This window comes from Salmo salar, chromosome 09, assembly GCF_965601325.2.
Source record: "Salmo salar chromosome 09, fSalSal1, whole genome shotgun sequence".
NCBI lineage: Eukaryota > Metazoa > Chordata > Actinopteri > Salmoniformes > Salmonidae > Salmo > Salmo salar.
Genome location: NC_138299.1, coordinates 13,344,316 through 13,356,330, shown reverse-complemented (window position 1 = coordinate 13,356,330; position 12,015 = coordinate 13,344,316). Strand labels below are relative to the sequence as shown.

Sequence of the window (12,015 nt, the reverse complement as noted above, 5' to 3'; positions counted from 1 at the left end):
TATTTTTCCATATAGACACACCCTAAGTTTGAATAAAATCAATTATATGTAGGCTACTAAGCTTGTCTGATGCTTTAAGCACTGCGATTAAAAATGAAAACACACAACTACTAAATACGAGCCAGAAATCAATATAGTCTACAAGGCGTGAATCAGACAGGTGTCTCGTGCATTAAAATTAAAAATACACTACCGTTCAAAAGTTTGGGGTCACTAAGAAACTTCCTTGTTTTTGAAAGAAAATCACTTTTTTTTTTTGTCCATTTAAAATAACATCAAATTGATCAGAAATACAGTGTAGACGTTAATTGTTGTAAATGACTATTGTAGCTGGAAACGGCTGATTTTTAATGGAATATCGACGTAGGCGTACAGAGGCCCATTATCAGCAACCGTCACAGGCTGACCACACCGCTCGTGTCGCGTGCACGAGCGTTGCAAAATAAATTTAGGTATGTATCTGTTATTCAATTATTGCACCCACACTGCTCGTGCGTGTCAACGAGTGTCTGCGTTGCCAAGGGCTAAAATAGAAGTCATTCCTATTTCTGATGCAGATCCGGCTGCAAGTCCTGCCTCTCCCATCTCCTCATTGGTTTATAGAAGCAGGTACCCACGTGCCATCTCCTCATTGGTTATACCCACGTGGGTGATTGAAAGATGAACTGTGTTGCTGGTCGGTGTAGTAATACTATGAAAGTTTAGATGCCAATCACCATATAAGTTCAAAGATGAAAAAGCCAGGAAGGAGGAGAGATGACTAGAAATGATTCGGTTGACCGTTTTATATGTGGATTAATTGTCGGAGTAGAGGACCTTGTGCATTTCAGGTCAAATAACAACTCAATGTTTTTATCCCAGGACAAATTAGCTAGCAACAGCAAGCTAGCTAAATAGGACAAATTAGCTAACAAGTGCAAGCTAACTAGCTAAATTGCCATAAATGTTTAATGCTTTTTGACCTGTCCCCAAATGAATGTCATTGGTTCAGAGTTTGTTTTGATATTTTAACCTGTGTGTCGTGATCGCGTTTGGTGTGGGGGGACAAAATAAATTTATGCACGCGCGCAGCCAGTTTGGGTTCCGTGTCACTCCTGTGTTCCAATGGCACGTTGTGTTAGCTAATCCAAGTTTGGCATTTTAAAAGGCTAATTGATCATTAGAAAACCCTTTTGCAATTATGTTAGCACAGCTGAAAACTGTTGTTCTGATTTAAAGAAACAATAAAACAGTCTGTCTTTAGACTAGTTGAGTATCTGGAGCATCAGCATTTGTGGGTTCGATTACAGGCTCAAAATGGCCAGAATCAAATAACTTTCTTCTGAAACTCATCAGTCTATTCTCGTTCTGAGAAATGAAGGCTATTCCATGCGAGAAATTGCCAAGAAACTGAAGATCTTTTACAATGCTGTGTACTACTCCCTTCACAGAACAGCGCAAACTGGCTCTAACCAGAATAGAAAGAGGAGTGGGAGGCCCCGTTGCACAACTGAATAAGAGGACAAGTACATTGGTGTCTAGTTTGAGAAACAGATGCCTCAAGTCCTCAACTGGCAGCTTCATTAAATTGTACCCTCAACACCAGTCTCAATCTCAACAGTGAAGAGGTGACTCCGGGATGCTGGCCTTCTAGGCAGAGTTGCAAAGAAAAAGCCATATCTCACTGGCCAATTAAAAAGAAAAGATTAAGATGGGCAAAAGAACACAGACACTGGACAGAGGACGATTGGAAATAGATTTGTCTGTCCATAACACTTTAAGTTTGAGGTGTTCGGATCGCAAAGATGAACATTCGTGAGATGCAGAAATAATGAAAAGATTCTGGAGGAGTGCTTGACGCCATCTGTCAAGCATGGTGGAGGCAATGTGATGTTCTGGGGGTGCTTTGGTGGTGGTAAAGTGGGAGATTTGTACAGGGTAAAAGGAATCTTGAAGAAGGAAGGCTATCACTCCATTTTGCAACGCCATGCCATACCCTGTGGACGTCGCTTAATTGGAGCCAATTTCCTCCTACAACAGGACAACGACCCAAAGCACAACTCCAAACTATGCAAGAACGATTTAGGGAAGAAGCAGTCAGCTGGTATTGTGTCTATAATGGAGTGGCCAGCACAGTCACCGGATCTCAACCCTATTGAGCTGTTGTGGGAGCATCTTGCCCGTATGGTACGTAAGAAGTGCCAATCCAACTGGAAGCATGGGGTGAAATCTCTTCAGATTACTTCAACAAATTGACAACTAGAATGCCAAAGGTCTGCAAGGCTGTAATTGCTGCAAATGGACGATTCTTTGATGAAAGCAAAGGACACAATTATTATTTCAATTAAAAATCATTATTTATAACCTCGTCAACGTCTTCACTAAATTTCCTATTCATATTTCAACTCATTTCATGTATGTTTTCATGGAAAACAAGGACATTCCTAAGTCACCCCATAACTTTTGAACAGTTGTGTATATTTGTGATTACTCGATTTAAAAAGATCTTGGTCAACCAAACAATCGACAAATGGGGTCAGCCCTAGGAAGTAGGTGTGTTTGTGTCATTGATGCCGTGGTAAAGTTTGAGACGTTCAAATAGGTAATTTGTGATTTTTCTATTTAATTTTTATTGACCAGTGCAGCTGTAGCGAATAGAAACTAGTCGAATCTTGATTAGCTTCATAGTGACATTATCACTCGGACACCACGGTCATGTCCGCTATAGCGAAATGGGGGAAAAAAGTGTGTTTATTTCGCCAAGTACCTGTTTCACTGTGTTTGAAAAAGTTTATCTTCTGTCGCCATCAAACCTAGAGTTTTTTTCGTGGTATAGAAGGATTGACAATACATTATTTGTTGTGGCCTAAATAATAATCAATTGTGCGTCGAGTAGGGTTGGTCGTTGTCCACATTTTCATACCGTTTCTGTACCATACCGTGGTATATGGTATTACCGGAAGTGCGCACAAGGGGCCCTATTTGAAAAGATTCAAAAAAAGTGTTTTATTTTTATATTTTTATACACAAAACAATTTAGGCAACCGGGATTTTGATCCAGGAGGGGATTGAGTGTCTCTGCTGTAACCAAGAAGCTTGATCTGGACATGTAGACACTTTTTAAATAGCAAGTTAGCAAACCAAATGCTTAGCTGGAACCCTGAGCTGGATCCAATTTATTTGACACGTCTTAGATTGAATTTATAAGCAGTGGCGTAGCAGATACAAACTGTACATCGCTCAAGCCTAGCGTCCAAAGCGTCTCTTTTCCCAAGATGGCCTCTTCTATCCTGCCGTAAACCAGGTCAGAAGATTAAACGTGGGCTTTGGTCACACGGCAGCTTACATTAGGATGCTCCGGGCATTACAACCTGCTATATAGCATCTGAAACCTTGCGCACGCTCGCACACAAATGCACACACAGACTTGTCAGATCAGAGGCCTGGAAATGAGAAAATCAGTCAGGCACGACGGGCAGCCCGTGGAAAAGGGCCCCGCTAATTACTACCGAACACTGAACCATCGCTATACAGCTTACTGAGGAAATGAATTACCATGCCCACACTTTCATCAAAGCACACTTCCATCTTCATTCATCATGTACAGTACCAGTATTCCATCTGATGAGAGATTGAGAGAGAGAGCGAGAGAAAGGTACTTTAATTCTATATTGCTTGTCAACATTTCTTAATAAACCTACTTTAACATAGTCATGAATATTGATTAGGTGCCAGGATACGGACTCTCTCAAGCAGAACGTCATCACCTACTAAATCAACTAAAATCAGCTCAGACGAGAGGGGGAGAGAGGCAGGGGCTTTAAAAAAAAAAACTAAAAAAAAGTTACTTTTAACTTTAAAATGTATACCAAACAAAAACCAATGATTGCAAAGATAAACTATATGCACAAGGACTACACTTAACTATTTCCACGGGAGGGAGGGAGAGAGAGAGAGGTCATGAGGAGAAGAAAGATTTAGATTAGAGAAGACGCAGAAGATGGACATATCCACAGTAGTCCTTGCCTTGAACTGGAGCGAGAGAACATAACAGATCTAATCGACTCAATAAAATAGGTCTTAACAGGACCAGGCCAATGAATTAACCCAGTAACGGCAGTAGTCAGTCTGTGTACGGTCATATTGATATTTACAGAGAAAACAGACTGATTGGGGTCAACAGAATAGTGTGTGTGAGTCTGTCGGTGTCTACATGGTATGTATGTGTGAAAGCATATGGGGTCAGTGGAGCAGACTGGATTATTCACACTCACTGTTGATCTGATGGTTCCAAATGTATCCCAGCATTCCTTGTGTGTGCACTGGTTTATTCCACAACCTGTAACCAGGCCCAGTAATGACAGGACTGAGATGAAGGATCTTTGTTCTCGTGTGTGTGTGTGTGTGTTGAGAGAACCCCATGGTTAGTGTAGATGTCCATCTTTCTCTGACTGTCTCTCTCTCTCTACAGGATCGCATAACGATTAGCTTACATCTGCATGTTCGGCATATCATTAACCTGATGCTTCTCGCTCTGTCTCTGTGCTTCTCTGTCATTCTACATCGATAATGTTATTGGTAATCTTTGAACAGAAGCAGTACTGGTCGAGCGCACACACACACACACACACACACACACACACACACAGTGTTTGTCAGGTCCTTATCCAGAGGAAGTCCAGTCAGAGCTGTTAAGGGAAAAAGTGCTGAGTGATGTCATTACACAGAGCCTATATCCTGCCCAAGATAAATAGAGATAAAAGTAGTTCAAGTCCTGTAAAAGTTGTGTTGGGGAAAGCTTTCATGGGTGAACTGAATAATAAACAGAGCCATGGCATGAGATGATAGCCCACTGCTGTATCTGAAACGCAACTGGAATGCTGTAGGTTTTATCATTATGATGTATTTACTATGTATCTGACCAGTATACTGGAGAAGTCTCTGGTGTATGTTTCAGCTCCTAGCTTTGACCTTGATTCTTCACAAAACCACGACCAGGACAAAAAAAAGACAATGATTTTGGGGGTATTTCACAAGATTTAATCTCTAAAATGGTCCTTAGTAGGAAAGATTGTTGACGTCTTGGTGAAATTTCTATCTAAAAGCATAGTTGAGAAATAATTAATCAGATTCATGACATTGTGACTTACCCAGGCCTCCTTTTAAGACTCCTTATTGTTTCATCTGTAGGTGCTACAAAGCAAACATTGGTCTCAAATGAAGCTTTGCCACTTTCTCTGTGATACGAGTCGTATTTTGATTTCTAACAATTTTCTTACATTCATTTATTTATAGAAAAATATAAACATGATTAAAAAATAGGAAATGTTTGATTTGGATATTTTTTTAATTTTTGTGTTGAACATAATATTATTTACGGGCATATCCAAGTCCCAGAGTGGGATCTCTGCTACTTGTAAAGTTATGACCCAATTTGTAAGAGTGAATGTTAAAATGGATTCAAAATGGTCGTCCTCTGCTGGAAATTTGCAAGACATTCAATAATACAAGTAAAAGGAGGGCTGTGATTGGTTAGATTGCCTACTATGCCAATAGGGCTCCAAGGAGCGGTTCTGTAACTGTATTCTCAATCTTCATAAACCGTAGTGATATTAACTATTAGTAATATTACTGTGCAACGTAGACAATTTATTTTCTCCTAATATTGCAACACAATTCGTATGTTCATGTAGTGCCCATCGGTTATGATTGTTACAACCTCTGTGTTTAAGTCGTGTTTTTACTGTCAATTTCTGGTTTCAAATTAGCACCAAAAACTACACTAACCATGAGCCTCAGTGTTTCTGCCACCACAGAAACAGATCCTGGATCTGTCATAACGCACACGACAAGTTCAGTTTGGGCCTGTGACGGTGCTATCGCGAGTGCCGTCATATGTTCGTTAACAGATGTCATGGTTTATTTTCGGGACGAAGAGAAGTGTCAAATGTATTCTTTATAAAAGGGGCAGTCAGCAGCACAGCAGTATCGTGTGTATGTGTTCGAATTCATAAAAAATAAAAGTATCCTTATCATTTTTATAAACATCACAAACTTTCTAGTGGTTGTTTTCCGCCGAGTAGAGAAGTCTACTGGCCTAAGGCTCCCCCAAAGCTACTGTGTATGGTTACTTAGCAAGCTAATTAGAAATTTGAAACACCGCCATGTTTCAAAAAAATGTCCAGTGGTCACGTGACTTGTATCTGTTCTGGGATTGGACAATACAAACCGCAGTGCTGTGTGGGATGAGTAGTTTGTTGGCCCCCTAATTCTGCTATGTACACGGTCTTGTACCCTTGACTTTTTTTTCTTCTTCATATACCAGAGTGCTTTTTAATTAAAGCGATTTTTATCTTTTGAATGAATGATTCACCCCGTAGATAAAAAAATAAATAAAATAAAAAATAAAATAAAAAAAACGTATTCAACCTTTTGGAACCACAGTAACGAGCATGTTGTTGAAATTTGTATGCAAAACAATTGTGGAGTGTCAGTTTTGGAAATACGGTATAACCACAGGAAGAGGTGCGTGGCCCGTTGGAGCCCTGTTTCTCTGTTTAAACTTTAAAATTGGCAGCGATCCCACTCAGGAACTTTGATATTCCCCTAGAGTATATTATATTCAACAATATATACACACATTTGCCAAATCTACGTTATATTTTCAATATTCATGTTTATCTTTTTTTATATGCACAAATAAATGTAAGAACATTGTTATTGAAGTCAAAATACAACTCATATTACAGAGAAAGTGGTAAAGCTTCATATGACACCAATGTTTGCTTTGTAACACCTACAGATGAAACATTATGGAGTTTTAAAGGTGGCCTGGGTAAGGCCACAATGTCATAAATATGCCATGTCTTTTTGTTCTTGGTTTCATAAAGAATCACTCTTATAGACTTCATAATTCAGCCTTCACAGACCATTGAATGTTTTTTTTTTCCAGTCAAGTCTGTAGTGTTTCATCATTCTCTCCTCTGACTTCCCTTATCTCTCTGCCTGTTATAGAAACAGACCCAGGAAATGCCTGTTGGAAGATTTTAAGTGGTTCTGACCCCCATATATAGCGGTGTGTGTGTGTGTGTGTGTGTGTGTGTGCGTGTTAGGAGGTTATTAGGAAATAGGGAGGGTAAGTGTGTGTTAGCTACGTCTCAGAGAGCCAAAAACAACTGCAAAGTATTTTAACCACTCTGACAAATGAGTGGATAGGAAACACTCAATGTCTTTCATGCTGAGAGGAAGCAGGCCGCTGCCAGCAGTGTGTGCGCAGCCTAGTAATGTGAGCTAAGATTACATCATTAATGTCACATTCTCATGCGTCAGTGACAAAATCATAAGGACCTCTCATAATACTTCATGATTAGATTACACATGTTTTGATTGTAGGACCTGCAGCTTTCTGTTGGAATTACTTTACAAAGGGAGGAAATAAAACAACATGTGTACACACACACACACACACACACACACACACACACACACACACACACACACACACACACACACACACACGCACACAAGCCTCAGTCACAGACCGACGTAGAAATGCTGAACACAGAACAGTGAGCGAGTCATGTTGATTTGACTGGAGCAAGCTATTAACCAGATATACCCAGGGGTCGTGTCTACTCGTTGTCAGACATTGTGCACACACAGTTCAGGAGACTGAGAGATTTGAAGAAATCTGGTAATTACACACACACACACAAACACATACTAGTTGATACATACTGCTGATGAAAGTGTGGTTAGTCATGCCATTCAAATGATGTCTTGGGGGCATACTGTACACCAGTGACTGGTTTCAGTGGATCCTCTTCAGGTTCAGAAACAAAATCTGCGTCTCAAATGCTACCCTATTCCCTTTGGTGCACTACTGTGGCCACTTGCCACCCCTAACCCTACAGTATGTGTCCCAGGTCAAAAGTAGTGTATTATCTAGGACTAGGTTATGGGGTGTCATTTAGGGCAGTGTTTCCCAACTCCGGTTCTCGAGTTCCCCCCCCCCCAACGGCACAGATTTTTCGTTTGAAGACGCCATATTTCATGATCTGGGTATCTGAGATACAGTGCCTTCAGAAAGTATTCACACACCTTGACCTTTTCAACATTTTGTTGTTTTACAAATTGGAATTAAAATTGTTGACAAAAAAATATGACAATTAAATCAATCTAAAGAAATTACTAATGTCAAAGTGGAAGAAAAATTCTAACATTCGTATTTTTCATTTTTTTTACAACACTAATATTTCTTGATTCCACACCTGGATTTGCCAATTATTATTCTTTTCAAAATTCTTCAAGCTCTGACAAATTGGTTGTTGACCATTGCCAGACAACCACTTTCAGATATTGCCATAGATTTTCAAAGAGATTTAATTGAAAACTGTAACTCGGCCACTCAGGAACATTCACCCTCTTCTTGGTAAGCAACTCCAGTGTTGATTTGGCTTTATGTTTTAGGTTATTGTCCAGCTGAAAGGTGAATTCATCTCCCAGTGTCTGGTGGAAAGCAGACTGAACCAGGTTATTCTCTAGGATTTTTCCTGTGCTTAGCTCCATTCCGTGTCTTTTTTTGTTTGTTTTTATCCTGAAAAACTCCCCAACAATTACAAGCATACACATAACATGCTGCAGCCACCACTATGCTTGAAAATATGGAGGTACTCAGTAAATATGGTGGTACTCAGTAATGTGTTGTATTGGATTTGCCCCAAACATAACTCTTTGTATTCAGAACAAAAAGTTAATTGCTTTGCCACATTTTTTGCAGTATTACTTTATTGCCTTGTTGCAAACAGGATGCATGTTTTGGAAGAATTTTTTATTCTGTACAGTATTTCTTCTTTTCACTCTGTCATTTGGGTTAATATTGTGGAGTATCTACAATGTTGTTGATCCATCCTCAGTTATCTCTTATCACAGCCATTAAATACAAACTGTTTTAAAATCACCATTGACCTTGTAGTGGTTTCCTTCCTCTCTGGCAACTGAGTTAGGAAGGACGCCTTTATCTTTGTAGTGACTGGGTGTATAGATATTCAATAGGTCACCTTTGCAAGGCATTATTTAGGCTTGCCATAACAAAGGGGTTTAGTACTATTGATGTCTTGAGTCAATAGTATTCCACCAATTTGTTATGGAAAGCTTCAATAAGTTCATGAGTAAACATTTGCACAGTTACTTAAGCTTTAAATTTTTTATGAATTTGTAAAAATGTCAAACAATTCCACTTTGACATTATGGTGTATGCCAGTGACGACAAATCTCAATTTAAAATTCAGGCTGTACCCCAACAAAATGTGGAAAAAGTCAAGGGGTGTGACGAATACTTTCTGAAGGCACTGTATGTGGGGCACTGCCTGAGAGGGAAAAACTCCCCAAATCAACTGTGAGTTAATGTTGTTTCTCTCTCTCTCTCGGTCTCCCTCTCTCCCCTTCCCTGTATCTCTCTCTCTCTCTCTCTGTCTCTCTGTCTCTCTGTCTCTCTGTCTCTCTGTCTCTCTGTCTCTCTCTCTCTCTGTCTCTCTCTCTCTCTCTCTCTCTGTCTCTCTCTCTCTCTCTCTCTGTCTCTGTCTCTCTCTCTCTCTCTCCCACGCTCTCTCTCTGTCTCTCTCTCTCTCTCTCTCTCCCACGCTCTCTCTCTGTCTCTTTAGGCGTAAAACCCTCCTGAGATGTTCTCAGTGTAAGGTAGCGCGGTATTGTGACGTCACCTGCCAGGTAAGCAGCCCAACCAGAAGTTGTCACATTTTGTCCATTGCTGTTTCCACTCATTCAAGTACCTAAAGAAAGGGAAGATGGATGTGAAAGAAATAACCCTATTGTAGGGGAACAATAGATCTAGGGATGTGTGTGTGTGTGTGTGTGTGTGTGTGCGGTGTAACATCTGAGACTGACCCAATTCCTTCATCAACACATGATGTCACCTAATGAAATGAATGACACAATGCTGCCCACTGCTGCTCCCCATATAAACTGGTTTCCATTACACAACAGGTATGTGTCTGTGACAAGTGTGTGTGTGTGTGCTCCTCTACCTCGTCCTTCTGTGCAGTGTTTCCCCTAGATTATTTCCAGGCATGGTGCAAAGCAACATCCAGCCCCCGTTGCAACAAAATTGAAATCAACACAAGTCTTGTATAGTGCAAACACTGCCTCTGTGTAAATTATAATTTGACATGCACAGATCTCAAGCCAACACTGTATGTTCACCTTTTAGCCACCTTTCTTTCACATCGACGCTAACCTTTACATTTAAGGTCACTTTATTGGACAATTGCACACGAGGTCCCCTAACCCTAGTGTAGCCTCCTCCTCTCTGATATGAAATGTCACCGTTCACCTCTTATTTCCCGCTAACAAACGCCCCTGACTTCCCATCCCACTCACTCGCACACGCATGCAGGCACACGGCCACACACGCACACTGATGCACATCTGCCTGTGTGTGTTTTGTAAAGTACATACATTTTTTCCCCCCCTCTCTTCCACTTCACGTTGCCTTAACTTCTATTTTCAAGAGTTCATTCCCTTCAGTTCTTTCCAAATCTCTCGACGCCTTTTCAGTTTGTACTGGTCCCATTCCTATATCTTTTCTATCCATATGAAAACGAATAAAATATATTTTTTAAATTGTGTTTTCTCTACAGAAACAGGCATGGTCGGACCATAAGAGGGAGTGTAAATGTCTCCGCAGCCTCCATCCCAGAATCCCCACTGACTCTGTCCGTCTGGCAGCCAGAATCATCTTTAGATTGGTACGCCTCCCCTGACTCGCTCAATGATTGGTTCAATGTCCCGAATTGACTGGTCAATCTGTTTTTCAATCCAGTCATTTCAGGAAGTGATCTGAAACTCATTTCAGAAGTTGAAAAATCCTCACAGAAAATGAATATGGAATTGAGCCCAACAACCTAGGGTTAATAGACCTGGATGAGAAAGCTTGTTTTGTTTTTAGACGGTTCTCATGATAAATCATTGATCTCATTTAGTTTTACACTTCTTCCTCTTTTACCATTTTCCTCTTCTGTTTTTCCGCCACTTCTACCTCCTACATCTCTCTCTCTCTGTCTCCCTCTTCTCTTCCTTTAGTTGAGTCCATCGCAGACTTCTCCAGGGCTGTGTTCTTTAGAGGAGCATGAGTCACGTAAGTCTCTATCACCTCCCCTACAAAAGTGACATTCAATACTTTGTTTTGCCTTTCTCTTCTAACAAAACTATGTATGTATGTATGTGTATGTGTGTATATATGCACGCACGCACGCACGCACACACACACACACACACACACACACACACATATGGAAATATACAGAGTCAATCACATCTCCTCCACAGTTCTTTACATTCATCTATAATTTTCAAACATCAACTCAGACAGCAGGAGAAGTCCTTTCTAGCCTGGCCAGGGTGGGACATAGCCTGGCCAGGATGGGACATAGCCTGGCCGTGCATCTACAGGGGGTGTTTACATGTTGTCCCCAGGTCTCAGATTACATTTACATTATTACATTACATTACATTTAAGTCATTTAGCAGACGCTCTTATCCAGAGCGACTTACAAATTGGTGCATTCACCTTATGATAATCCAGTGGAACAACCACTTTACAATAGTGCATCTAAATCTTTTAGGGGGGGGGGGGGGTCAGAAGGATTACTTTATCCTATCCTAGGTATTCCTTAAAGAGGTGGGGTTTCAGGTGTCTCCGGAAGGTGGTGATTGACTCCGCTGTCCTGGCGTCGTGAGGGAGCTTGTTCCACCATTGGGGTGTCAGAGCAGCGAACAGTTTTGACTGGGCTGAGCGGGAACTGTGCTTCCTCAGAGGTAGGGGGGCCAGCAGGCCAGAGGTGGATGAACGCAGTGCCCTTGTTTGGGTGTAGGGCCTGATCAGAGCCTGAAGGTATGGAGGTGCCGTTCCCTTCACAGCTCCGTAGGCAATCACCATGGTCTTGTAGCGGATGCGAGCTTCAACTGGAAGCCAATGGAGAGAGCGGAGGAGCGGGGTGACGTGAGAGAACTTGGGAAGGT

The 12,015-nt window shown here is 41.0% G+C and overlaps 1 protein-coding gene across 1 annotated transcript in view; it reads left to right on the top strand.

Annotated features, from left to right (window-relative positions):
* smyd3 (SET and MYND domain containing 3) overlaps positions 1–12,015 on the top strand; it is a 218,518-nt gene that overhangs the window by 9,033 nt on the left and 197,470 nt on the right. The window contains 3 exon segments of the mRNA NM_001140394.1: positions 9,642–9,705; positions 10,635–10,742; positions 11,077–11,131. Of these exon segments, the coding sequence (NP_001133866.1) occupies positions 9,642–9,705; positions 10,635–10,742; positions 11,077–11,131 (227 nt within the window).